This window comes from Macaca mulatta, chromosome 6 (assembly GCF_049350105.2).
Source record: "Macaca mulatta isolate MMU2019108-1 chromosome 6, T2T-MMU8v2.0, whole genome shotgun sequence".
Taxonomy (NCBI): Eukaryota; Metazoa; Chordata; class Mammalia; order Primates; family Cercopithecidae; genus Macaca; species Macaca mulatta.
Window position 1 is genome coordinate 116,469,578 of NC_133411.1, and position 24,362 is coordinate 116,493,939.

General features: G+C 38.4%; 1 protein-coding gene across 3 annotated transcripts in view; it reads right to left on the reverse strand.

Annotated features, from left to right (window-relative positions):
- EFNA5 (ephrin A5) overlaps positions 1–23,994 on the reverse strand; it is a 295,467-nt gene extending 271,473 nt beyond the window's left edge. The window contains exons 1-2 of one of the 3 annotated variants that reach the window (XM_078004020.1): positions 23,012–23,994; positions 22,154–22,313 (exon numbers count right to left, since the gene is read on the reverse strand). In XM_078004020.1, the coding sequence (XP_077860146.1) occupies positions 22,154–22,278 (125 nt within the window). In that variant the 5' untranslated portion in view covers positions 22,279–22,313; positions 23,012–23,994. 3 annotated transcript variants of the gene reach the window in all.
- Positions 23,995–24,362: the final 368 nt, after the last annotated feature.

Sequence of the window (24,362 nt, forward strand, 5' to 3'; positions counted from 1 at the left end):
ACTATGATAAATACTTACATTGCATAATTGTTTGCTGAATTAAAATACTTATACAATTACCCAATGTTTAAAAATTCTTATTCTACTTCTTCCTTCCAAAGGCAAAGGGAAAACAAATGAAAACAAATAGTTTCAACTTGTGGTACATTTTATAGCTGTGAATTGAAAACATTTTATTCTACGCTCTTCTTTTTTTCTTTTGAAGAATTTAGATTTTTTAAAACTATTTTTAATTCTTAGAATTAATCTAAGTTAAGAATTTAATCAGATACAAGGCAGCTGCAATCTCCCTGCCTCAGAATTCAGGATTCAACTCATCAACTCTGAGGAGAGATGTTAGGTAGTTTGGGTAGTTGAATATATGTCACACATTATTTTTATTACTGACTAATTGTAACTTCAGTGTGGTTTTCCAGATATAAACACTTAAAGTCATGTCTGAAAACAAAACAGAAAAAAAATCCTTTTAATAAAATCTTCAGAGTCATGTTTGAAAGTAAAAAAGAAAATCTCTGTGTCCTCTTCAAAAGTTTACACAATGTAAATATGTATGTATTCGTTCCTCGTAACTGAAAAAAACAAAATTGAGGGGTTGAGAAGTAAATTATAAGTTTTAAACAAAGAAGTTTTAAAGGCCGATGGATTCATGAAGTCGAAAATGACCTCCCAGAAGACAACAATCCCCTCATTTCACAGATGAGGAAACATGACTTGACCAAGGTTAAGTGACTTGCCCAAGGTCAAACAGTTAAATAGTGTCAAGGCCTTGCCACATCTCAGATCTTCTAAGTGAGATGCTCTCGCCTAAGAGATCGACTAATTCAATCACCTTGTAAAGATGAAAAACAGAGTCCCAGAGCAATCAATGACTTGCTTAAGGTAAACATCTAGTTGGTAGAAAATAAAAAGACCTGACTCCAGGCCTTGGTATTTTTTTTAAAGATATTTTCTCATCTTTCAAACTGCTAAAATCAAAAAGAATAATTTTCTCACAAATCAATACATGAATTCAGTTAGGTTGGCAAAACATCTGGCAACAGGCAGCCAATAAACTGAAATGAAGAGAGGCACACTATGGGCAGACAACTCATAGGCTAATCCTCAAATGACTCATTCTCCATGTTAATGAATCAAAATAATAAAAATGAATAATACCTAGATTTCATGAATCAAATATTATGCACCAGGCATTTTATATGCATTTACTTTCTCACTGAATCAACACAATTTTGCAAATTATACATCCTCCCTATTTTACATAAGTGAAAACTGAGGGTTGGAGGAAAGAGGCATTTGATCCCAGGTCACCCCAACTCTAAAGTTAGACTATGCTCTCTCTTTGACCTATCTCTGTATAATTACATGGTATTTTTGTATAATAATACAGAAATTCATTTGAAAGTATTAATAGCTAAAATTTATTGACCACATACTACATGCCAGGCATTTTTCTATCCTTTATGTTTAATAATCATTTAATCCTCACAGTAACTCTATCAGACAAATATATTAGTATTTCCATATATAAATGAGTAAGATGAAACAGGGAATGATTAAGTAACTTGTCTAGGACCATGGCAAGTAGTCAGTGGAGGAGCAGAGAAGTGTACTCAGAACCAACCCACCTCAAGTTCTTAATCATCATGGGCCAGCCCCTGGGTGTGGTGTTTTTGCATGACTCAATCTCTGACCTCAAGAATCTTAGAATCTAGTAATGGGAACACACACAAAAATGCAAACATACATAAACTATAGTGTAACTCATATATTAATATTACCCATATAAACAACTAAATTAGAAGATGGGGTAACAACTTCCACTGCGGAGGTACAAAGGGCTGTGCTAAGGAATGAATTGCCTAATGTTTCCAGGCACATAATTCAACGAAAAGACCTGGGTGAGTCTGGCAAAGCAGAGAGGTACATAATGCATAAAGTATCACACCCTTTCTTCTCCTTGCATGTTGTCTCTCTGGAGATTAGGTGAGAACCTGATCCACTCACTGCCTATCAGGAGACTTTTGTCTTTGAAACTAATCAGGAAGAATTTACTGGCTGTTAAGCTCTATAGCAAAAACTCCTGTGAAGGAATGAAACAAAAGGAAGGGAAACTAAGATGAGAGTGAGGGATTCAGGACACAAAAGAATGCAGAGTCAATTCAAGCATATACGTATTGTTCCCTATAGCTTAAAAATGATTATTTCTTGCTTAAAATGTGCTTATAATATAGAAAGCAAAATCTCCATTTAAAATTCTTAAGTAAATGCATATTGTTATTATGTAAACCAAAACTGACTTTAAGTTAAATAATTTAGGTTGAATATAGAGGAAAATTTCTTGACTGTATGACTGCTAAATTCTAAAACTTTTATTCAGGGAATATCCAGAATTTCTTCTGAAAGTCTTCAAAAATAGCTCTATACCTTCGCCAGCCTTCAGGAACCAAGCTTACCTGCATGCAGGCAAGAAGGGCCAGTGGGCATGTGAATCCCTATCAATCTGGTTGTATATACAGCTTGTACATACACATGGTCTCACAATTAGCTCCAAAGCCCCAGTCCACGAAACATTTAACCTCTGGTTATACTAGTTACTTGCAGTGGATGCCAAATTATGGCTTGCTACCTCAGTCCATTAAATGCTCAACAAGGAGGAATAAAAATGTGCATTTTTAATACTCTTTTCATATTAGCATATAGTCCCTATCATTCTCCTCCACTGCATCTCCTTGGAAATTCTGCCCCAAGGTCACCTTCAACATTTCATTGAGTTCTGTTAGACAAAGTATATTATTCCACATAGCCCAGCTGAGCGGTAAGGGCCATTTACTCGCCAAGTGACCTTTGGCTAGTATAAAGTATGTAAAAATCAGTTTTCTCATCAGTAAAACAAGAATCATCATAATACCTCCCTCATAAGAGCTTTCGTCAGGAATTTTTAAAATGATGATTATTTAGTCTGTAAAGGACTGTGCTCATATACAGTAAGTGCTCACTAAATGGGAGCTATTCAAGTTGATTCCTAGAGGGTCACATAAGTACTTCTGTGGCCTGTAAAAGCAAAAATGAATCTCTTCCACAGCATTGCTTCTATTTGCCCCTAAGTAAATGCCAACGCCTGTACTCTAGGAAGGTTTTAACAACATGATTCAAAGAGCCATAGGGGTCCTCGCAGGCCTCTCAAGAAGCCTGGGAACAGAGCACAGCCCAGCCCTCAACCTCTCCAAACTACAACTTGATGTTTGCTTGGTGGTTTGGCGTTTCTTCTTCTGTTTTACACATTACATTTTTGCTAATTATTTTTGCGAACAATGGTTTTTTGGCAAAAAAAAAAGTTTGAAAACTGTTTAATCCATATATCAGAGAAACAATTCAGATATAATAGAGCACCCTAAGTTTCATCTGGAAATATTAAAAGTACTCTGATTTTTATCATCCCACCACCTAACCACTTATAAATTAGGCCTAATTTGAAGATCTTCAACATTTACCAGTACTCAGTTATATTTACAAAGCAATTAAACAGTGGCTAAGATACACAACAGTGCAGAACAATTATAATACATACTAGGACCATGTTAAGGAATAATGCAATATAATGGTCCTCCTTCCCCTACTAAAAATGCAGCCTCATGTATGTGTGGGAGAGTAGGAGGTATATGGGATATCTCTGTACCATCCTCTCAATATTGCTGTGAACCTAAAGCTGCTCTAAATAAATAAAGTCTTTTTAAAAAGTCAAAAACAAAAACCAACCTTAAATTCACACTCCACAACTTGGCCAACCTACCTCTTCAGCCCATGCTGCAGGTACTTTCAGTAGATCCCCTTCACCCCGAATAAACTACTTTCTGTTTATTCCCCAAATCCATCTACAAGGTTACAGTCAGTAGGCCTTTGCTCCTGTTCCTAAGGATCACTGGAATCTTCTTCAGCTACTTTCCCCATCTCTTTTAAAATCATATCCATCATTCAAGGTCTAGACTAAATTATTCCTCTCAAGAAAGTAGTTTCTGATACCCCTGAACAGATGTGCTTTCTCTCTGTCCATAGCATTTCATGCTATATTGTGACACTATTGTTCTAATATATTAGTGACCTGAATGAAGCAGAACAGTTTGATGATTGCCTTGGCAATCAAAGAATTTTCTAATTGTCCTGGTATTTGCCTGCATGTGGTCTTTAGCACTGATATGTTCACATCAAATATCACAGAAGACTACACATTTAAAAGCATGCTTACAATATCAGTGGAAATGAATTAACAATCCAAATATGCTATTGGTGTATTTACTGTGTATTTATTAACAATTACTTTGTAGTCAAGACACACAAGAATTTCTTTTTAAGGATGTTTACTTTTCTAGTTAGTAAATGTACGGGATGCTTTTCACTAAAACATAAGTCAGCCAGCTGTTTGTTTGGGTTCTTAAACTGAATGGTAAAAATACAAGCAGTTTTTCCTCAAAGTACTCCACTTTAAACAAGCGAATCTGTTCCATATTTAAATGATTTAATTTTCTTTTTCTAAAAAAAAAAAAAAAAAGTTTAAATTTTTCATATAATAAGAACATCTTCTCTTCAGAACTTTCATTTCAAATGGCATATGGTTCTCCCTCACCCATCTGATACCCCAGGGATGCCAAAGCACTTAGGAGACCCAAGAGAGTGTGTAATCCAACATGACAGCTGAAGGAGGGAAGGCTGACAGAGGCACCAGAACAGGTACCAGGGAGGGAGAAGCATCATTCTGGAATCTAAGGGTTTACCCTTTTTCTCTCCTCCAAGTTCACCAAAACACTGCAATTCACGTCTCCTCGAGAAGACAGCATCACTGACACGAAAGCTGCACTCAGAGACGGGTTGGACCCACCAAGACAAGCAGCTTTGTGTACCTTAAACTTCACCGAAGCAGACAGGCTGGCCAGCGTTTCTGCACTTCAGTCTCCTAAGTTCTCCATAACCCAGTGTAAGCTCCAGCTGGCTTTGTAGTCAGCTTCCCTTCCCTCTATACGGTGCATTTATGAGTTCAGCTGTGGGCCCTGTTAATTTCCCTCCACAGCCTTTCTTCTCTTCCTAACACATGCATACTTGAGCTCGCTCTGGAGTGCTGACTAAGGAGGAACAATAGGAGGCTTTGAGCAGGGCTCAGCCCCAGACCCAGTCAATATTTACTTCAGTTTGGAGGCACTGTTTTAAAGCTCCTTCCAAGCAGAACTCAACAGGAGGAGTCCCCAGAGGTTTCTAGATTTTAACTAGAGGGAAGAGGGGTATAGAGATAAATAGATTACTGTCCAAACCACTTTCTCAGAGAAAATAAGAGGCTGTTCAACAAAACAGGTTAGACTTTCAATACTAATTAGCAATTTATAACAGGAAAAACCAATCGTCTTCCAACACCGATTACTGCAGTCTTAAAACTCCATATTCAGGCTGCAGTGCAAATCTACTTAATGTGACCCACGTATATCTTGTGAGCAGGGTCCTGACCCTATCACCCACTCAAGAGCTTGCCGTTTGCCTACTCTGCCCAGAATGGCAATGCAAGAACTCTAGGTGAAGTTAACCCAAACTCCACGACTGACTTCCAAACCAGGTCTTATGTATACTACCAATTCAAGTGTGATTACAAAATGAAGTTGTGAATACCAAACCCCATGAATTAAGAGTATGCTATGATAAATACTAGTAAGGATGCCTGCTATCTTTGCAAGAGATTGGAAAGGTTAATCTATGGCTATGAAGAGAGTGACTAAAAAAAAAAAATCACAAATATGCTCTTCCTGCCAGTAAAAGAGGCTTACTATGGGACAGCAGGTGGGAGGTGAGATGGATAGTTTGTTCTAATACCATATTAGAGCCAATAAAGCTTTCCTGTGGGTGTACGTTGCATTCTGTTGACATAAATGTAGACAGACCCTCTATATTAAATACGAAACTACTTAACTGTAAGGATTTTTGTATTTGCCAGCTGGTTTAAACTTTTTTTTAAAGGTCAATTGCCACAGAACTAACCCAAAGTGACAGTTGGGAAATTTTACTAAAATGATTAAGGCTATATAAAATTACTGAAGATGTGTTAGATACCTGAGGAAGAAATCCATAGTTGTCTGCCATAACCAACTATAATACTCATTATTCCATTCAAATCATTAAATAGACTTTGTTCCTTTTGCTTAAAGACTTAACTGTATATTCCATTCACATTTTGCAACATTTCCATAAGAACAGAACCAAATGATCTAAAAACTTTAAAAAGAGAAGTTGAAGAGAATTTACAACGGTGCAGTTACAATTCTAGTTTATGACAATCTTAGTACTAAAGAGCATCTTCTGTATTTTAAACATGTAAAATACATTGACATAACTCAGCCTTTCACTAAGAGAAATAGATAATTCAAACCATCCCTCCCTCCAAAAAAATGAGGTAAAAGGTGATGCACTAGGATTAGCCTATTCAACTATCTAAATTCATCACATGCACTGGAATCCGTTCAGCTCTAGCCTTTAGTACATTATTTACCATATTAATAAAAGCTGAATAATTAAGGTGCAACTCAATCCAATCATTTCAACATCTTAAGGAATTACTAGATAGCTATACACATGCAATTTGATCAATCAACATGCTCTCATGGAAAAAAATAAAAAACTGAGTAAGCCTGGCTGAGACGTAGTCTTTGGTTGATATTTTTTAACTGATATACAAGAATATAAGGAATTAGTATTTTAATAATACAAAATGTCAATACGTAAGTTATCAAAATTTAAACTTCTTGGCTACCCTTTTGCCAAGAAAGCAAGCCTGGAGCAAGGGAGGGACTGTAACTAATATCATTCACCAGACATGGAATCCAAGTAACATAAAATTACCAACCTTTAAACTTGAAATAAACTCATAGCAAGTTCATTCCCTCAACAAATTTTAACTTCCAATGTAGGAGGAAAAAAGAAACCTGCTTTTGTACAAAATGATCTAAGAGCAACAAAGCTAAACCTAACTTTCCTTTGAGCACAGCGATTGTAAATATTAAAATGCTGTACTTTTAAGAGAAATCTGTTAAGCAGAGTTCGCAGTGTTCTTTCAAATAATTTTGGTATGGCTTATGTTAGACCCAATATTTTTATTGCTAGTGGTCAAGTTCTGCCCACCGACATCACTAAATTTCTGGGTATGGCACATAAGGATCATTGATAATTTCCCTTATGAATTACTTTTTTCTGGCATAAATGAGGTTTGTACCTTCAGGAGTAAAACAATGTTACAAAATGATTATGTAAGTATATGACGGAAATTTTTTAAAAAGTAACAGGCACATTTGCTATCCACCTAAACAACTATAAACATAGGAAGTAAAACTGGCTTTGAATAACCACCAGACAATTCTATAGGAAAGCAGCCCTTTGGCAGTAATGTATTGCGCAGGTTTCAATGCATTAAAATATGTGTTCCTTGACAAATCCTGTTTCCTTTCTCAGCTACATGTTGTTATGATCTATTCATGCCTCTCACATCAATGTGTGTATAATATGTACTAAGTTTAAGATAGTCAATAGCAAGAGTTCTCAAGCAGAGCGTCAAGGGGCTAAACCCTGCTCTTCTAGCAGCAGAATTCAGAAAAATCCAAGGATCCCAGGGACAGCCCAGCTACCCGTAAGGAGCAGGCCCAGATAGGAATTGATTTGTTTCAACAAGCTCCTCATTGGAAATACAAGCATCCTCCAAGAGGATGTCGGTATTCATTAATTTCTCCTTTGAGATGGAGATATCTCATTATAACTATGAAGTCCAAAGCAGAGTATCAGGATTTTAGAAGTCAAAGAAGAAACAATATAGCAGAGACAAACTGAGAGGGGAAGAGAGGGCATTAAAAATAAACCTGGCCAATTTTACAAAGGAGATTCAAAATTCCTTTCTGGGGAAGAAGATCCTGGAAGACTTGCCTCTCAAGAGTCACTCTTTACACATTATTACTCTTTTAGAAATCACAAGATAAAACCTAAAATGCAAATTCCTTTAAATAAAACCCAATGTAAATGTACAAATCATCTCTCAGGAACAACATACATTACAAAATGATACAATTTGGTCTATCTTTTAAAAAGTCAACTATTCTGTGATGCTTTTAAAATAAGTGTTATTTGTAAGAATGTATTTTCGATGCAACTTACCAGAATGTATATAAAGTGAGATTCACAAGAAGATATATAAAGTGAGGTAACTCCCCTTAAATCTCTATTTTCCCCCCAATTTATTGAGATATGGTTGACTTTATCCTTTTTACAAGTTTTATATCAGTTTTTAAAGTCTGGTCACATATACACATTCCTTTAAATTTTCACAAGTCTGAGGGAGATATTTTTATTATACCCATTGATCTATTAGGGTAAAGAAACTGAGGCTTAGATTCACCACTATAAATGGCATACTTACAACTCAGACAGAGCTGAAATTTAATTAGCTCTGAAATAAAACCAAAAAATGTTAACAGACAAATGACAAATCTAATCTGATATGGGTTTTTTAATATCTTACTTTCTGAGTCCTTGCCTATCCAACACCCAAACAGATTTGAAATTTGATCTGTAACAGTTGCTATTGTAAAAATTCAAAACAAAAAAGTACATAAACACAATGTTTTTACTACATGCAGTTAACTAATCTGTATAGGAACATGTATTAGTATACAGAAGAACTTGGTTACAACCTATCAATATGATGACAAGTCACTGTTAATAACTCTGAGTTAAATAAAAAACATTTAATGTGCTTATTTTCTTTTTTAAAAAATGGAGGTGAAAAACAGTATTAAGAACTACTGAGCATCTTCTACTTCATCCAAAACACAAATCTTAGGTATATCAACTCTATTTTCAACAAACCCATTCCTTAGAGATATGCAAATTACTTCACTTTAATCAATGACTATATCCTATTCCTAAATGTAACTATCTTTGAAGCATATAGCATAGTTCTTTTTTACGAGCCACTTAAGTTCACACAGAGTCACAGAAGATTCTCGTATTTTAGGATCAATGAGAATCAAAAAACTGGAAACACTAAGTGCCTGTCACCCCCAAATTCACTGTTTGAGAACCCTCATTTACACCACAGTGAACATAAACATAAACTAACAAAACAGTACTATCTTACTAAATAATATTCATAGTTATTATGAAATAGTACCCAAAGTTCTAATTAAATCCATTGAAGATTTAAAAAGAAAAATATTTGCTTCTGTTTTAAAATTATCGAAACGTATTGGTAAAAATTTGTTTTAAAAGTAAAAGAATACTTAAATGAAGTTGCCACTGTCTTGTTCATCTATTTCCTTTCATAAAAATACACTTGACTTAAAGTACAAACCATTTTATCTTTTTTAAAAATAATCATTCCATAGAGGTATATTTCAATTAAGTCAGTCTACTTAACTGATGCTTTCAAAGATTTGACAGTTCATTTAGATTAGTAATACTGTATTTATATACACAGAGTGAAGATCAGTAAAAACAAAACACAAAAAAAACCACAGAGTAATCTTCTGAATTTAAGTAGTTCCATTTCTTACTTGCTAATACAAAGATTTGCTTTGAAAATGCAAATAACATATATGCTGTGAGAAAAGTGGAAGCATATTTGCAGATCTTGTATTACCTAGACTCTACAGGAGCAAAGGTTTCTCACTATGAGAATCATAGAACTTTACAGAAAGAAGGCATTTTGTCCCAAGTCTTTTATAACTCCATTGAAATTACAGGCTCCTGAAAGCCACCCACAAGAAATCCAGACATTGAATGTAGAAAAACTGTTAGTCATCTTTTATGCTGAATGTAAAAAGAACATTTGGGGTTAATTTAACCACATGGATTTAAATTGGAAAGTGTTAAAAATCTGTTTCTGAGGTGTAATTCTGGCATTGCCACATAAAATACATCTTGGGAGGGTTTGCAAATAAATATCCTTAGACATTTATGACAGGATCCTCCTTAAACTTTTTGGACCAGGGTAATATTTTTATTCCAGTGGAATTTGTCTACAGAGACCAAATCTTATAATGAAATCCCCATCCTATTACCTTTGTTAGTGGTGTATTTTCAATGAAGCATAAACCTCAATGTAAAAGTCTGTTTTATTTGTCTGAGTTTTGAAGGAAAGTGGTTAGAAAGGAACACTAGGCATTCTGGGCTTTCTAAATGGCAAATAATTTTCCTTCACATAAATATGGAGCCACTTTAGAAACTGCAGAACTCTATGAAAAGTTCAGTGCAAATACAACCAAGAGTCCTTGAAGAGGAGCCAAAAGTAATCTCTCTCCCACTTAACTGTATCTAGAACCTTGCTGTCCAAACCACGGTTCATGAGCCAGCAGCATCAATGTCATCTGGGAGCTTGTTAGAAATGCAGACTGTCAGGGCCCTATGTAGCCCAGACCTACTAAATTAAAATCTGCATTTCAACGAAATCTCCAGGTCTGTGTTCACCTTACAGTGTGAGAAACAGTGACCTAGAAATTACAGATCGAATGCTTCATGATGACAGGGATGCTGTATATATGCTGTTTACTGCAGTATCTCCAGTACCGAGAACAGTACCTGGCCCACAGTGGACACTTGACATAAATATCTGTCAAATAAATCTACATGTGCACATTTATAGTACTATTTTATACTCTGTAATATAATTATATGTATAAAATTATTGTATCTGCACAATGCTCTTAAGTTCCTTACAGGTGCAAACATTCTCCTATCCCTGAATTCTCTGTATGTCTCCCAGTGTTCTGCACATAATATCACTTAATAGTTTATCAATGATAACTTTTAGATATTGAATATAGGAATATAGAATTTCTTCAATGTGAAAACTTTGGAAAAATAAGTTCAAATCAACATGTAGTTGCTGAATTCATCTATTTGGCTTTGGTTTTAGATACAGCTAAGAGTGCTCACCCTAGGAATGAAAATAGTAATGGAAAACATTACATAGGGCCAAGTTCTGATTCTATGTGGTATCAGAGAACAGGAATGGCGTGGATGACTGAAATCCAAAATTGAATCCAAACCCTCATGTTATTCAATAGCTTTAAGGTCTTTCCTTAACAAATCTTCTATCCAAGCTGCTAAAAGTTTGAGAATTTTTTTTTTTAAGTTTCCTTTTCTTTCTCAAATCTATCCACAGGTCTACAGGCCCGGAGACAATAAAATGGGCAAAAGCCATCAAAAGAGAAAAACAGCCATTGAGAGATTTACATAATAAATGAATTAAGTGATTAGCTCTCAAATAATCAGATGTCATTGAAAAATCTCGAGTTAAGTAAAAAAATAATTTTCAAAAGACGTAATTATAATAGATATGTTAATATATGTATTGATAACAAGACCATGCCAAAATAATATTCAAAATAATTAGATATTCAGACTCATAGATACTGCTGGTTCTCTCAGTTCATATTATAAAGGAAGAATGCTAAAATAGGGAGCCCCTTCCTAACAAAGAACTGCATTTTTTCATTTTAATTAACTAAATTAGATAGTCCTTTCTACATTTTTTTTCCTTCAGAGAACAGAGGATAATGGTAAACCAATAGGTATGTCTGACCTTAGGTATACATATTCTTATGGAATATCGTGTATACATATACCCACCCGCTCCACACACACCACCTCTGTCATGTTGTCTTCCCAAGAGTATAGCTGACCACGGTGATAGCAGAGTGTGTAATTAGTTTTCATTGTTCCCTTGACAGCTATAGTTCCATACAAGACCCTTTGCTTTTGATGCTGTAAATGCTATGGAAAAAAAATACACTAATAACAGACATTTAATTATGGTTCTAGCAACCATAGTGGGAACACTGCCAGAAAAAGACTGGAACCTCTGGGATGGCAGAAATATATATATATATATATATATATATATATATATGGTGAGGGGGAAGGTTCTGTTCTTCAATCATAGTAATTTTCAAAATATTAATGACAAGCATATGGTGGGAAAATTTTTAAATTTTTCCTTGATTCTTTGTTGACAATAAAGTATGTATACAATGCTACACCAATACTAAAACCACAAAGAACACTATCATGTCTGTACTAAAATGCTAATAAGAATAAAGGCATTATTGAGGGAAATATTCTTTAGAATAGTTTTACATTTTGATACTATTGGTAAAGAGTGCAAAGATTTCATTTCAAATTTTGTTTTCTGCCTGGATTTTCACAGACTTAAAAAAATTATCACTTGTGATACAAAATATCTGGGTGCTACATTCTCTGAGGTTTACTTTAATTTGTTTTAAACGGTATTTAAAATAAAGCATCCCAAGTTGCTGCCATGGCAGACACCAGATCTATCACTGAGGTCCCTTCTCTCCTTATTAATTAGTAATTGGGAGACACATTTTGGCAGCTTTCGTTTCCCCATTATTTTCTCTAGTTTGACACAAAACCCTGTCAGAAGCACCACTATTTGAACTGTACCCCTCTTAGTGCTGGGTCACTAAATTTTAATAAACGGAGCTCCCGCCAGAAAACTACTGAAATAGGCGTAAAAGTTTATTGAAGCAGTAACAGTAAACAAATATATGAAGAAAGCGCTGAATGCCACAGTATCTAAAACATTAATGGTCTGTCTGAACCCAGGGGTTACTGGCGAGATTGCAGAGCAGAGGCTAAAAGAAAAGGCCTTTAACAAAACCACTGCTTTCATCTGTCTGTTAAAAAGAAAAAAGAAGAAGAAAAGTATTAGCTAAATAAAACAGGCCAAACACTTTGCTGCAGCAGAACTGTACATCTGAGCTTCCCTTAGCCTCCATTATCCCAACACATTGACTATAATTATTGGGAGGCAAAGATTTATAGTGACTATATGGATACAGAAGCCATCCAGAAGCCACAAAAGCTCTGTCAGAGCCAAAGAAACATTTTTATAAATGGTAAGGTGAGAAACTTAAAATGAAAACTAAAAAGACTGATACTTTGGAGGGCTGCAAATAACTACACAATCAGTTTCAAGATCTCCATCTCAAAGTGTCAGTCACTTCAAAACGCATCCTGCTACGATGGTGGCTCAGGACACTTGTGTGCCAGGGCAGTGGCCATGCTGTGCGAGTCAGAGGTCACCGCTTCCACATTCCGACATCTGTCTGTATTTTCTTGCCCTGAAACAATAGAAGGGGAACTAGGCTCATTTGCTCCCACTTTGTTTAACCTAATTGTTAGACATAAAAGATAATTTCCCATATTTAGAGTTATTTTTTCCTTTTCCCCCAAATTCTCATTTGTCTCCATAAAATTAAAAACTATTAAAAATGTAAGCAGGTGAAGTTGTCTATACATTATTGAGTTTAGTAAATGTAACAAAATTGTTTATCCCACTGACATCTACGAAATATGAAACATCAAGTATCATGTCTGTCATCATCACAACCTAGATAACAATTTGCACCATAATTATCCAATCTAACTATGCCATAACTTCCTTTAATTCAAACCACAACACTGTGTGTTTCATATAAAAATACTTTCATTTACTTTCATAATTTTCAGGGAAAGAGGCAAGAGTTAATTCTTAATTATAGTTTTTACATATATAAATAATTAATAAATTTTAAAATGGAAACTCTGACAGCTTGGAAACAGCAAGAAAAAAAAAACAAAAGGTATTTGTTAATTCATTTAAAAACAAAAGGTCACTTTGAACACTCAGTTATTTTAGTCTCCTCACTAGCCAAAGAAAAACAGATGCTAGATATCAGAGGAAAGTTTTCTGTGCAAAAATGGTCAACTCATACCTGAACTTTAACCATGATACATGTATCTGTTATTAAAACGTGCACTTTATTTATTGCCTTTACACTACATCTACAACCACCCAAAATCCTACCTCTAACGAACTGAAGCAGTTTTTCATACGTGACATTAGTAGTATTTATCTGTGCCCAGCTTAATCAGGCTAAGTCAGGTTACTTCTGAAATAAATTTTACAGAAGCTCTGTTTTTGCTGCAGTACATGAGAATAATGTTCCCAGCCATCATCAAACACATGCAGTAGTAAGGAGTATAGTATAAATTTTTAGTAAAGTTTACTAGGTCACTTGGTTTTCCAAATGTATCCAGAAATACAAAACATGACAGAAAATATAGTAGACTCAGTTGATATACTCTCACAATTTTTAGTAACAAATATGAATTTACTTGTAAAATAATCTATGAGAACCCACAAGAAAGATTTGTTCTAATGTGATAGGAAGAGCTTATATTTCAGACAAAAAGGCTCTGGCTTAATGTAATCTATCTTAAATAACCCCAACTGCTTCATTTTTAGAGGTACCTATACTCTTATCAGTACCTTTTGCTGGAGAAAGATTCCTGGTAGACTTGAGTAATTAAAAAAAAAAAAAAAAAAAGGCAACCAACAAATAAAAAGAACTACTTAGCATAATCAGAAAAAGGAGATCAGGATTTGGGGGTGCAGGTGACAATAGGGGCTATTGATATGTTCCTTTGAAATTAGCCATAAAGTATAAGCTTCAATAAAAAAAATTTATGGAAACATGGTACAGCCCAACATTTAACATTAATATATAATATGCCTGAGTTTAAGCATATTATTACTAAGTTAAAACATTCTTTTCTGTCAACTAAATATAAGATAGCATTTTAGTGAGTTCGCAAATAAGATAGAACTTTAAATGTAGAGAGCCCTGCCAAAATGATCATAAAGTGGTTTAGTCCTTTTCTATCGTCCATATTCATTTCTGGACCAATTTCACGAAAGAAATAAAATCGGTCTTAAAACAAGATGGCTGCTTCTAGGGGGGAAAAAAAAACCACGCTGATTTAACTGAAAGCCAAAAAACTAGCTTTTCTAAATCAGGAAATAAGACTTAATCATATTTTTTCTAATCTCTAAGTAGGTATTCATGTACTTCCACATGGTAATCCACATATTATACTGTGCAGTTATTTTTAATCATTAATAGCAAAGTGATTTTTAAAACAGGTCTAATCGATGTGTACTAGTAACATGATTGTCCAAGGCATATACATATTTGCTAATATATATGACTGTCCAGAGCATATGCCCAAACTTCTACTTTTAGTTCATACCAGAATCATGATCATCAGTCATGAAAATCAGGTCACTTGATAAGCAATAATAGAAAGAATATTTATATCTTATATCTCCTAAGAATCCAATCATAAAACAGGCAGTAATATCCTATTACAATCAAATCAACTGTACTTGACTTTTTAAAAGTAAAAATCATAGGAACTTTACTGTTAGACGATCTTTCCTTGAGCTATACTTTGCTGACCCTCCCTAAAGCAACTGGAAGATCAATTCCGATATGCATATAAAAATTAAGAGCATTTTATCCATCTTGAAATAATTTTAAAATAAGATTTTTAAAAATCATTCAAACCTATTTTTATTCCTCACTTGAGTGGAAAATAAGACCTGACAGTAACATTTTCTTCAACCTGTCAACTGTCAATTGTATGAAGGATGTTTCTAAAGATGACAAAGGTTTATTTTTCCTTATTGAAAATGATAGAATTCTACCTGAATGAAAGCTGAGCTAACCATCACTGTGGTACACTACTGTCTCTCAGCAACTAGTTAGCTTAAATAAGAGTTTTCAATATTTTAAAATAATGTTTTCATTGAACTATATGGTTTACTGTTTGAAAATTATATTCAGAAGCCTCAAAAACAAGAATTTGCATCCACTCAAATTTTCCAATTAGAAAATAGCATACAGATTTCAGTTTACAATAAATCCTTTAGAGAGTACAAAAAGAACTATCAAGAATATGAAGATATTAGGAATGATTTTACTCAAAATCATGCAAAATAGTTGTAGTCAGAAAAAAACTTGATTAATTTTTAATTTTAAGCTAAGTGGTCCTGTGTCATTGTGCTCCTTTATGACCGACTAAATTTTGAAAACATAAATGCAGACAAATTTAAGAGGAAATAGATCTCCTAGTAGTGAGTAATATCCTATTCAGAAGCACTGGAAGTTCACATTAATCACAAGAAACTTTTCTACAAAACAGCTCAGGACATAGGTTGAAAAGCAGACTAAAATATAAATTTGATAATATAAATCAGGCCCTTAAAAGAGACAGTAATTTATTGATGTTTGGCTAAGACCACCAACACAAGACAAATTATTAAAAGTGAATATTAATACCTCATTTCTTATACTCCTCTTTGAGGTTTTTATACCTGAAAATGAAGGTGTTATCCGTCACAAATGATCAAAGGGCAATTTTTTTCCTCAGTTCAGAAGGCTGATCTGACTGAGTTGTCCTGGGTAAGAGGCAAGGACCTTCCTCACTGTGCTTAGGGAAATTGAGGCTTCCTTTGCAACATGGATATTCTAATCAGGAATGCTATTTTAACAGTTTGTATACTGCTTCTGAAAAGAAAATTGATAATACAGAATCTTCAACATAGAGTCGTTCATTATTTCAAACAAAGTATCACAGCTTTTTAAGTCCTTATTACTATAGAAGTTATTCAACACATACACAAAAATGAGGAGGGTTGAGTGGTATCTTATAAAAAATTTCAAATTGATTTATATTGAAAAAACAAATCAATAAGCACTAGACCAAATGCTACCCAACATGTAAAATTCTATTCTTAACATATTCTCATATTTTGTTCATTTTTATTTTAATGCTTTCTCTCTCTCAAAGGTAAATTTTCTGGCATATACTTATCCCAAGCTAGCAAAGGCCAGAACTCCTGAAGGACTAATTGTATTCATTCATTTTCTTGGCCCAGCATGAAGCTGGTAGCTTGCTTGGTTCATAGCAACAGGGGAGAAAAGGAGGCGCTCATCTTTATCTGTCCTCATCCAACAGGAAACCAGGCCAGTGGACAGAACGCAATGCAATGCCTGTTCAGAAGGCATTCTGCAAGATTAAATGGCAAGAAATTCACAAGGTTAATTTGCACCCAAGTAACTAAGTGTTCCCTCCAAACCTGATCCTCAGCCTTCAAAGGTGGAAGCTTCTGAAGCTATTGATTGTTAGCCACAACACATATGACAACAAGATATTAGTTCAGTGAAGTGATGGTTTAGTTATCACCACTAAAATTACCTAACAGACAGTAATAAACTACTGAAGACTGATACTTTTAATCACAAGTAGTTTACTGATCTTGGTCTTACCCTGAAAATGCCAAATTAGACTATAGAGTCAAATCTGCCTCAAATAGCTCTAATGTTCCTGTCATCTAAAAATCAGACAGTTGAGTATTTCTGATAGTTTATTGTGAACATATAAAATAATGAATAAAATAGATAGAACATATCTCAGTAGCTAACTCTACTTTTCAAAATTCTACGGAAAACTGGCCAAAAAACAAGAAGCATACTTCTCTTTTACAAATTTCTAGATTAAAAAAAGGCAGGGGGGAGTCAATTCAGGTCTCTTACAAACATATAAGCATAAAAACATGGGTTATAAATCTCAGTCATACTGCCTTATTTTTATCCTGGTACTTGCATAAATTCTGATATAAATTTCAGAATAATAAAATTACTACCAATACATCTAATAAAGTGATACGTTACATTGAGGCTTAAAGTTAATGCATTTTACTTGAAGAACATTTATGTTTCTAACATACAAAATATTACATTAAATATTTAAAATTTCAAGAATAAGGACAATCCTTTCTAAGTTTCGTGACAAAACTCATTCAAAACCAAGATAATATTCAATCTTTACTCACAACAAATTCTTAGATTTAAAGCATGCTGATTTCATTTATTTGTCAGTGAAAAGGTCACAGTGCCGGTATACTGGTATATATATATATATATATATCAAAATGATGATGGCTCAGATTTTTTTTAATGGAGCAAGTAAATTTTGAAAGAAGAAAAATACTCAAGGGAATATGATTAGGGAAAAAAAAATGTCACTACTTCTCTCTTCTTAGCCACATACATTTGACCTGTACTGCCAGAGGATTTGGGAGTGTTGACCTAGAATTCACATTACTTTCACAACTCCAAGATCACATGTTAACAAAACTAAAAGGTGTCAATTACCTGCTACTCTAATATGAAATGTTTAATTTACAAGTCCCTACAAGAATTGAGAAAGTCCAAAGAAAACATGATTAGGTTAAAGTTTAGTAAATCCTTGATGAATTACAGAGATATTTTCCTCTTAAGAGTATAACCTTTTAAATTGATGATACTCAAACCTTAACGGAAGCAAAACACCGGTTGAGGAGGACTGGTATTCCTAAAAGAGTGTTGGTCATATTTGCTGCTGTATTATTTGATTATTGCATCAATAATGCCAACCAGTAGGAGATATGTTTAATTACCCTAATGTCATTTCGGCAAATAGTCAAAATAATCCAAGAAGAACTTTCAATATGCACCCGATGTTTAAAAGTATATTCTTATTAGATGCACCAAAAACTGTTTATGGCATACTTCAGATGAATAGGCATGTTCTTAGTATTATGACTCTCTTTATAAGCATAGCTACTAAAGAGGACTGTAAATAAAGTTTTATTACTGGAAGTCTTTTTAACATTACTTAAAATCTTTTTACATTCTTAAAGAAATTAAGGACAAATAGTTATATTCTTCTTGATGTGGATTTTCATTACTCAAAGTTACTTAGTGACATTCCAGTTTAGAATTCAGCATAACATTAAAAGGATCATTTGATTATTTACACTTTCAGGTAAAACTTATACAAGTTTTCAAATTTTGGAAATATAGAAGATGCATTTAGGCAAATGTTATCATATATTTCTATTCAAACTGATAGTTCTCAGTTGCTATTTCACAAATTTGTGCGAATTCAACACATAAAATCAGTTTGGTCCCCTATCCAATAAACACTACCAACTAAAAAGTTATCAGCATTTGAAAACTCAGTATCCACTTCTCAGAAGTGAATACCTGGGTACATAGATTCTAACAGTAAAACTATTCTGACAACAAATAAGTTTAATATTTTTCCCATGAAACTACATCTATAGATGCTCATTTATCAATGGAGATGCAGTAATGAAACTCCACGTAGAAGATAAACTCCTATCAGATACACAAGTTACACATAACTCAAGTTACACAGTAAGATACTGTACTTAATACCTGTGATCAAGATACATTTAATTCTGATTTTACCTAAACATAATTTCAAATTGAATCTGTTAGTATAAGCTAAAGTAGATTTACTTCATTTAGACACAGTATACATTATCATTAGTTTAATGTGCCCACTGAAGTTATAGTCTGAGGGAAAAATAAAAAAATTTATTTAAGTTGCAATTAAAGTCCTCTATTCTTTTTTCAAAAGATTGAAGTCTTTCTAGTTTATCAAAATCTTAACAGATAGGTTCTATATAAAGACACAAAGCATGGCTAGCTTACTTTACAAAATAACATATATGAAGAGGAATTGCACAACACTGAATTTATAAAATTTACTAAACCCGTGGAAATTTTCTGAAATATTTTCTTACTATGGTTTGTGAAAAACTGTTAGTTTTTATTTTTAAAATACTTATTCGGCATGTGGCCTCTTTAAAATTATATCCAAGTTGACTTTTCTTAATGCATCAAAAAAGCAACATCTTATTCAACACTTCAGAGATAAAACTGCCTACTTTTAAAATATTGTTTTTAAAGTAAGTTTTTAACTGTGATAACATACCAAGATAAATGTGTCCATAAATTCCTAAGAATAGTAAGTGTTAGGGCTGTATCTCTTGGGGTTAAGAGGAGTACATCATTCTTTCTTTTGGCCATTATCAAACTGATAATGATCAAATAGAAAGGTATTTCCACAAACCTGAAATCAGAATACCGATTTAGAAATACTCTTGGTATTTTAAAATTCTGCAGATCAACTTTGTCTGGGCAGGTTCAAAGCCTCCGTGGCATCCTGAGCAGAAGAGTTTTCTGCAGGCAGGGCAGATCTATTAAAAAACATGACCTGTGACAAAAATCAATGTGCTAATCTCAAACCAAACAACAGTATCAAAAGCATAAAACAGAGATAACCTAAGATAAAATGTCCTCAAACTAACTCAGTCTAGCTTGACAGGTTAAGAAGGGGGGTTAGAGTAGGGGTGCTGCTGGTTCTTTCCGTTTTAAGCCAGGAACACTGGAACACCCAAGTATCCAAATAAATGAATGCCATGAGAAAAAGATCACATTGTGGAGTTTGGAATGGGAAAGAAAAGACAACCAAGAGCAAGATAGCCCAAATTCAACGAAACAATTTCAGTGTTGCTTTATTTAATAAGGTGCTAAAGTTCAGAGATACACATTTCTGCTTCGTATATGCTGCCTAATAAAGCACAAACGGGGGGAAAAAACTAACAAAATGAGACTTGCTTTTAACACCATCACAACTGGAAAGCTTGCTCTATTTGTCTTGTCAGCTTTAATAAAAGGCATCTCCTGTGGCAGGATGGCTTCTTTTTCTCTTTTCCTAATAGTGGTAAGTGGCATGTCAAAGAAGAAATCGCTTCCCATTCCACCACCCACCTCCAGGAGACTTGTTTTTTGAACCAAACTTTTAGGACTATCTCCACTCCTGTTCGGCGGTTCATTTAGGACTTGGGCAGTTACCTGAGTAAGACTATCCTGGACTAGCGGGATAAGGGGAACTCCCTCTCGGTTCTGTAACCGGCGGACTGCTTGTGGGGAAAATCTTCCCATCTTCAACTGCGCTGACATTACTCAAGCGGGGAATCCCACTCTTGCCTGCATGCCGAGGGGAGGCTGGAGGCAGGCGGAGAGGGCCCGCCGGACACAGAAAAAAATTGGAGGCGCCCACCGATACCCTCTCTCCTGGAGAAAAAATTGGAGGCGCCCACCGATACCCTCTCTCCTGGAGCCCGGGACGCGCACCAATTCTAGGCTAACCCCTGGGCCTCCCGCCTCTCTCTTCCCAACTTCCACTCCAGCCCAGTGAAAAAACCTGTGATTTTAGATGCAATCGGTACTCTTAATAAATAGTACCTAGGAGGGCACTGAGACCGGGACACAGCTGGAAGCTAGCCTCTGTCCCAGAGAAAGCAGTGCGGTATGGGCCCAGCGGGGCCGACTTCTGTGCACAGACCGGGAAGCAGTAAAGGTTCCGAACTGCTCCAAACCCGGAGGACCCCGCCGGACACTCTGGATAACCTCCCCACTCCACTCCCAGGGTCCGAAAACACGGGACGTCTGCGACTGGCCGGTGTCCAGCACGCGCGCTAGGACGGCCCCAGGCGCCCACCTCTAGTCTCCCGCGTACCCAGCGGGCTTCGGGGACGCCTACAAATCGGTTCCAGGTAACCGCGCGCGTTCCTCCGGCAGCACATCGCCAGGCCGCGGGCGAAGGGCTCCCACCTCCTGGCTGGGCCAACTCTGGCAGCTTGTTCCGCACACATGACGTAACCCGGTATTAGATCAAACTTTCTGGCATCTTGAACCCACTAGGGTGGGTGGAGGGATGGAGAAGATGGGAGAATCCTCTCCACTGCAAAGCGCGCCGGGCCCAGACTGACTCAGGGGCCGAATGATTTCCTCGCAGTTAAAGAGGAAAATAAAAACCTAAAGCTTCCGCTTCCCAGCCCCCCTCACTTCCCCTAGCCCGTGCGCTCTCTCTGCGCGCACCGGGAAAAGAAAAGGAAAAATTAAAAAGAAAAAAAAATTAAAAAAAAAAAAAAAAAACTTTGGGGGATGTTCGGTGGGTTCTTTCTGCAGTCCCTGCGGACCCACGGTCCAGGCAGGAGCTCCCGGCGGCGTACACTGGGGGCTCCCCGCGCCGGGATCCGGATGCCAGCCAGCCTGCCGGGGCTGGGAAGCGGAGAAGTGCCGACTCCCCGGCTCCCGCCCTTTTCCGAGTCTCCCCGCGCCCCGCAGAAACAGTTGGTCTGGGCAGCCCCGGGGACTCCCAGGGGCACCTGGCCTTTCCGCGGCGGCTTAACAAAGAGGGGCGCGACGCGAGCGCTTCCCGCCGACGCCTAAAGCCATCAGCGCCCGGGCGACGCAGGCTCCTAGGGTGCGCGCCGCCAGCGGCTGGTGCGCGCGGATCCCCGCCGCCGCTCCTTCCGCAGGGCCCCGAGGCCCGGGTAGCCCCGGCTCTCCGCCCCTTACCGGCTTACCTGGGGTTGCTGCTGTTCCAGTAGACAGCGTAGCGGTCGGCGACGGTCTTGGAGCCCGGATCCTGGCTGAACACACACATCCAGAGCACCAGAAACACCAGCGTCAACATCTCCACGTGCAACATCACGCCTGGCCAGCGGCGGAGCCCCCGACGCGCCACTCCGGGGAGAAAGCAGGGATCCGGAGGGAGGGAGGCAAAGGGACAGAGAGAGAGCGGGCGCCAAATAAATATGAATAAATAAAAATGAAGGGGGGCAAGAAAGGAAAGAGGTGCCCACCAAGCTGGGGAGGGGTAGGAGAGCGAGAAGAAAAGAAGGCGGTGTGGTGGGGGGGATAAAGACAAACTCGCACCCCCACTGGAGGGTTCAGGAAGAAAAAGGAATCACAAGATGGAGAGAAGCGTGCGTGTGTGTGGTGGCGGCGGCGAGGGCGGGGGAAGAGGTGCCAAGCTGTGTCTCGGGCGGCGGCGGCAGGCCGGTCACCCCGGGAGAGGGAGGTGCGCGCCGGGCCGGGCGGCTGCAGCGCGGGTCGGGGCAGGCGGCGGCGCGCGCTGCACAGTCACCGGGAGTTTCGCGCCGCAGCCGCGGGGAGACATACACCGGCCCTCCGGGCCCGGCTCAGCGTCGGCGCAGCGGACTACGCACGGCTCCGCCGCCGCCCAGGGCCCTCGCACTGCGCCTCGCTTCCCTCCAAGTTACTTTGGCGGCCGGTGGGAAACTGCAGGAGGAAGGCGACGTGCAGATAGGGGGCTGCGCGCTTGTGGTCCCGGGAGTCTGAGAACCCCTTTCCTCAGCCTCCTCTGTGCCTTAGCCGGACGACCCCCAGAAATCTCAGAGGAGTCGTAGGTGCTGCGGTACCGGGCGGTGCGCGGAGAAGGGTGGGGATCCGGAGCCGCAACCCAGCCCTGTTGGTGTCCTGGAACTGGTTAAGCGGCAGCTGCGCCGGCGAGAAGCGGTCTTGCCTCGAAAACCTCAGAGAAAAGTTTGGCTCTTCGCGTCTTCCGGCAGGTCCCCCAGCACAGTCGGACCGCGGCGGTAGCGGAAGAGGGCACCCCGGGTGCTGGCCGAGGCTCGGGGATTTCTTGCGCGTGCTTTCCTTGGCTGGGTGTGGGTGCACCACAGTAAATGAAGAGCAGAGGTTAAGGCCAGCCGGCCTGGCGGAGCTGGGATGCCTAAACCTGCAAGACGACGACAACCCAAGTGTTCGGCTGGAGAGCGGGAGGGGAAACAATCACTTTCAAATGGATCCCTCCAACTCCTGGATGGGCTGATGTCAGTCTCCGATCGCCTTCCGAGAGGGAGACTGAGCCCCCACTCGCGGTGCCAAGAGCCCGGGGGTGAGCTCTCAGAAGTGTCCCTGCGACTCCGGCGGGTCCAAGCCTAGCAACTTGTAGAGATGCATCAATCAGTTTGAAATGGGAAAAGAGAGAAAAAAAAAAAAAAGGGATCGCACGAGCGAGTGGCACCTCCCCGATGACTACATCAGAAAACCTTCCCGCAGCTGCTCCTCTTTCCCTCCTTAGGCACAGCAGCAGCAACAGAGGTGAAAACCACAAACCGAATCCTAAAACCCCTACCCAGGCGGGAAAATAAATAAACTTGAGCGCAGCAGCAGCAGCAGCACGAGCAGCCCAGGAGGAATTGAAACGACTGGCAAGAAGTGGAAAGGGTTTTGCAAAAGTCAGTTTTGCAAAAGAGGGGGAAAAAAGAGAGAGAAAAAAAAATGCTTTATGGGAAAAAATCTCCTCGGGCACGCCCCCTCGTTAATGACTTGCGTGTAAAGCCGACAGCGGCGGCGACCCAGCGGCAGCAGCCTCAGCAGAGCGCGAGGCCGCGAGCGTGAACGTGGACGTGGGCGGGGGGATGGGGCTCCGCCCGGGCGTGTTGCGCGGGACGCGGGGCGCGGGGCTGGCGAGCGGGCGGGCGGCGCGAGCGCGGGTGTGAGCTCCGGACAGAGCAGGGGGAGGTGCCGCCAGCCCGCGCCCAGCCAGCGCTGCTGCCGCGGCGGCCCGGGTCATGTGGACTGCTTTTTTTTTTTTTTTTTCTTTTCCTCCTTCCACGCCGTTTACTTGGGAAGGGTGCGGGCGGGTGGGGGGCGAATAGCTGGAGCAGCCAGTCAGGGAACGGCCTGCTGTTTGCTTACAGATTGGGGGTTTTTCCTCTCTCTTTACTCCAACTGGATTGGTTTGCTCCACGAGAAAGAGGCGTT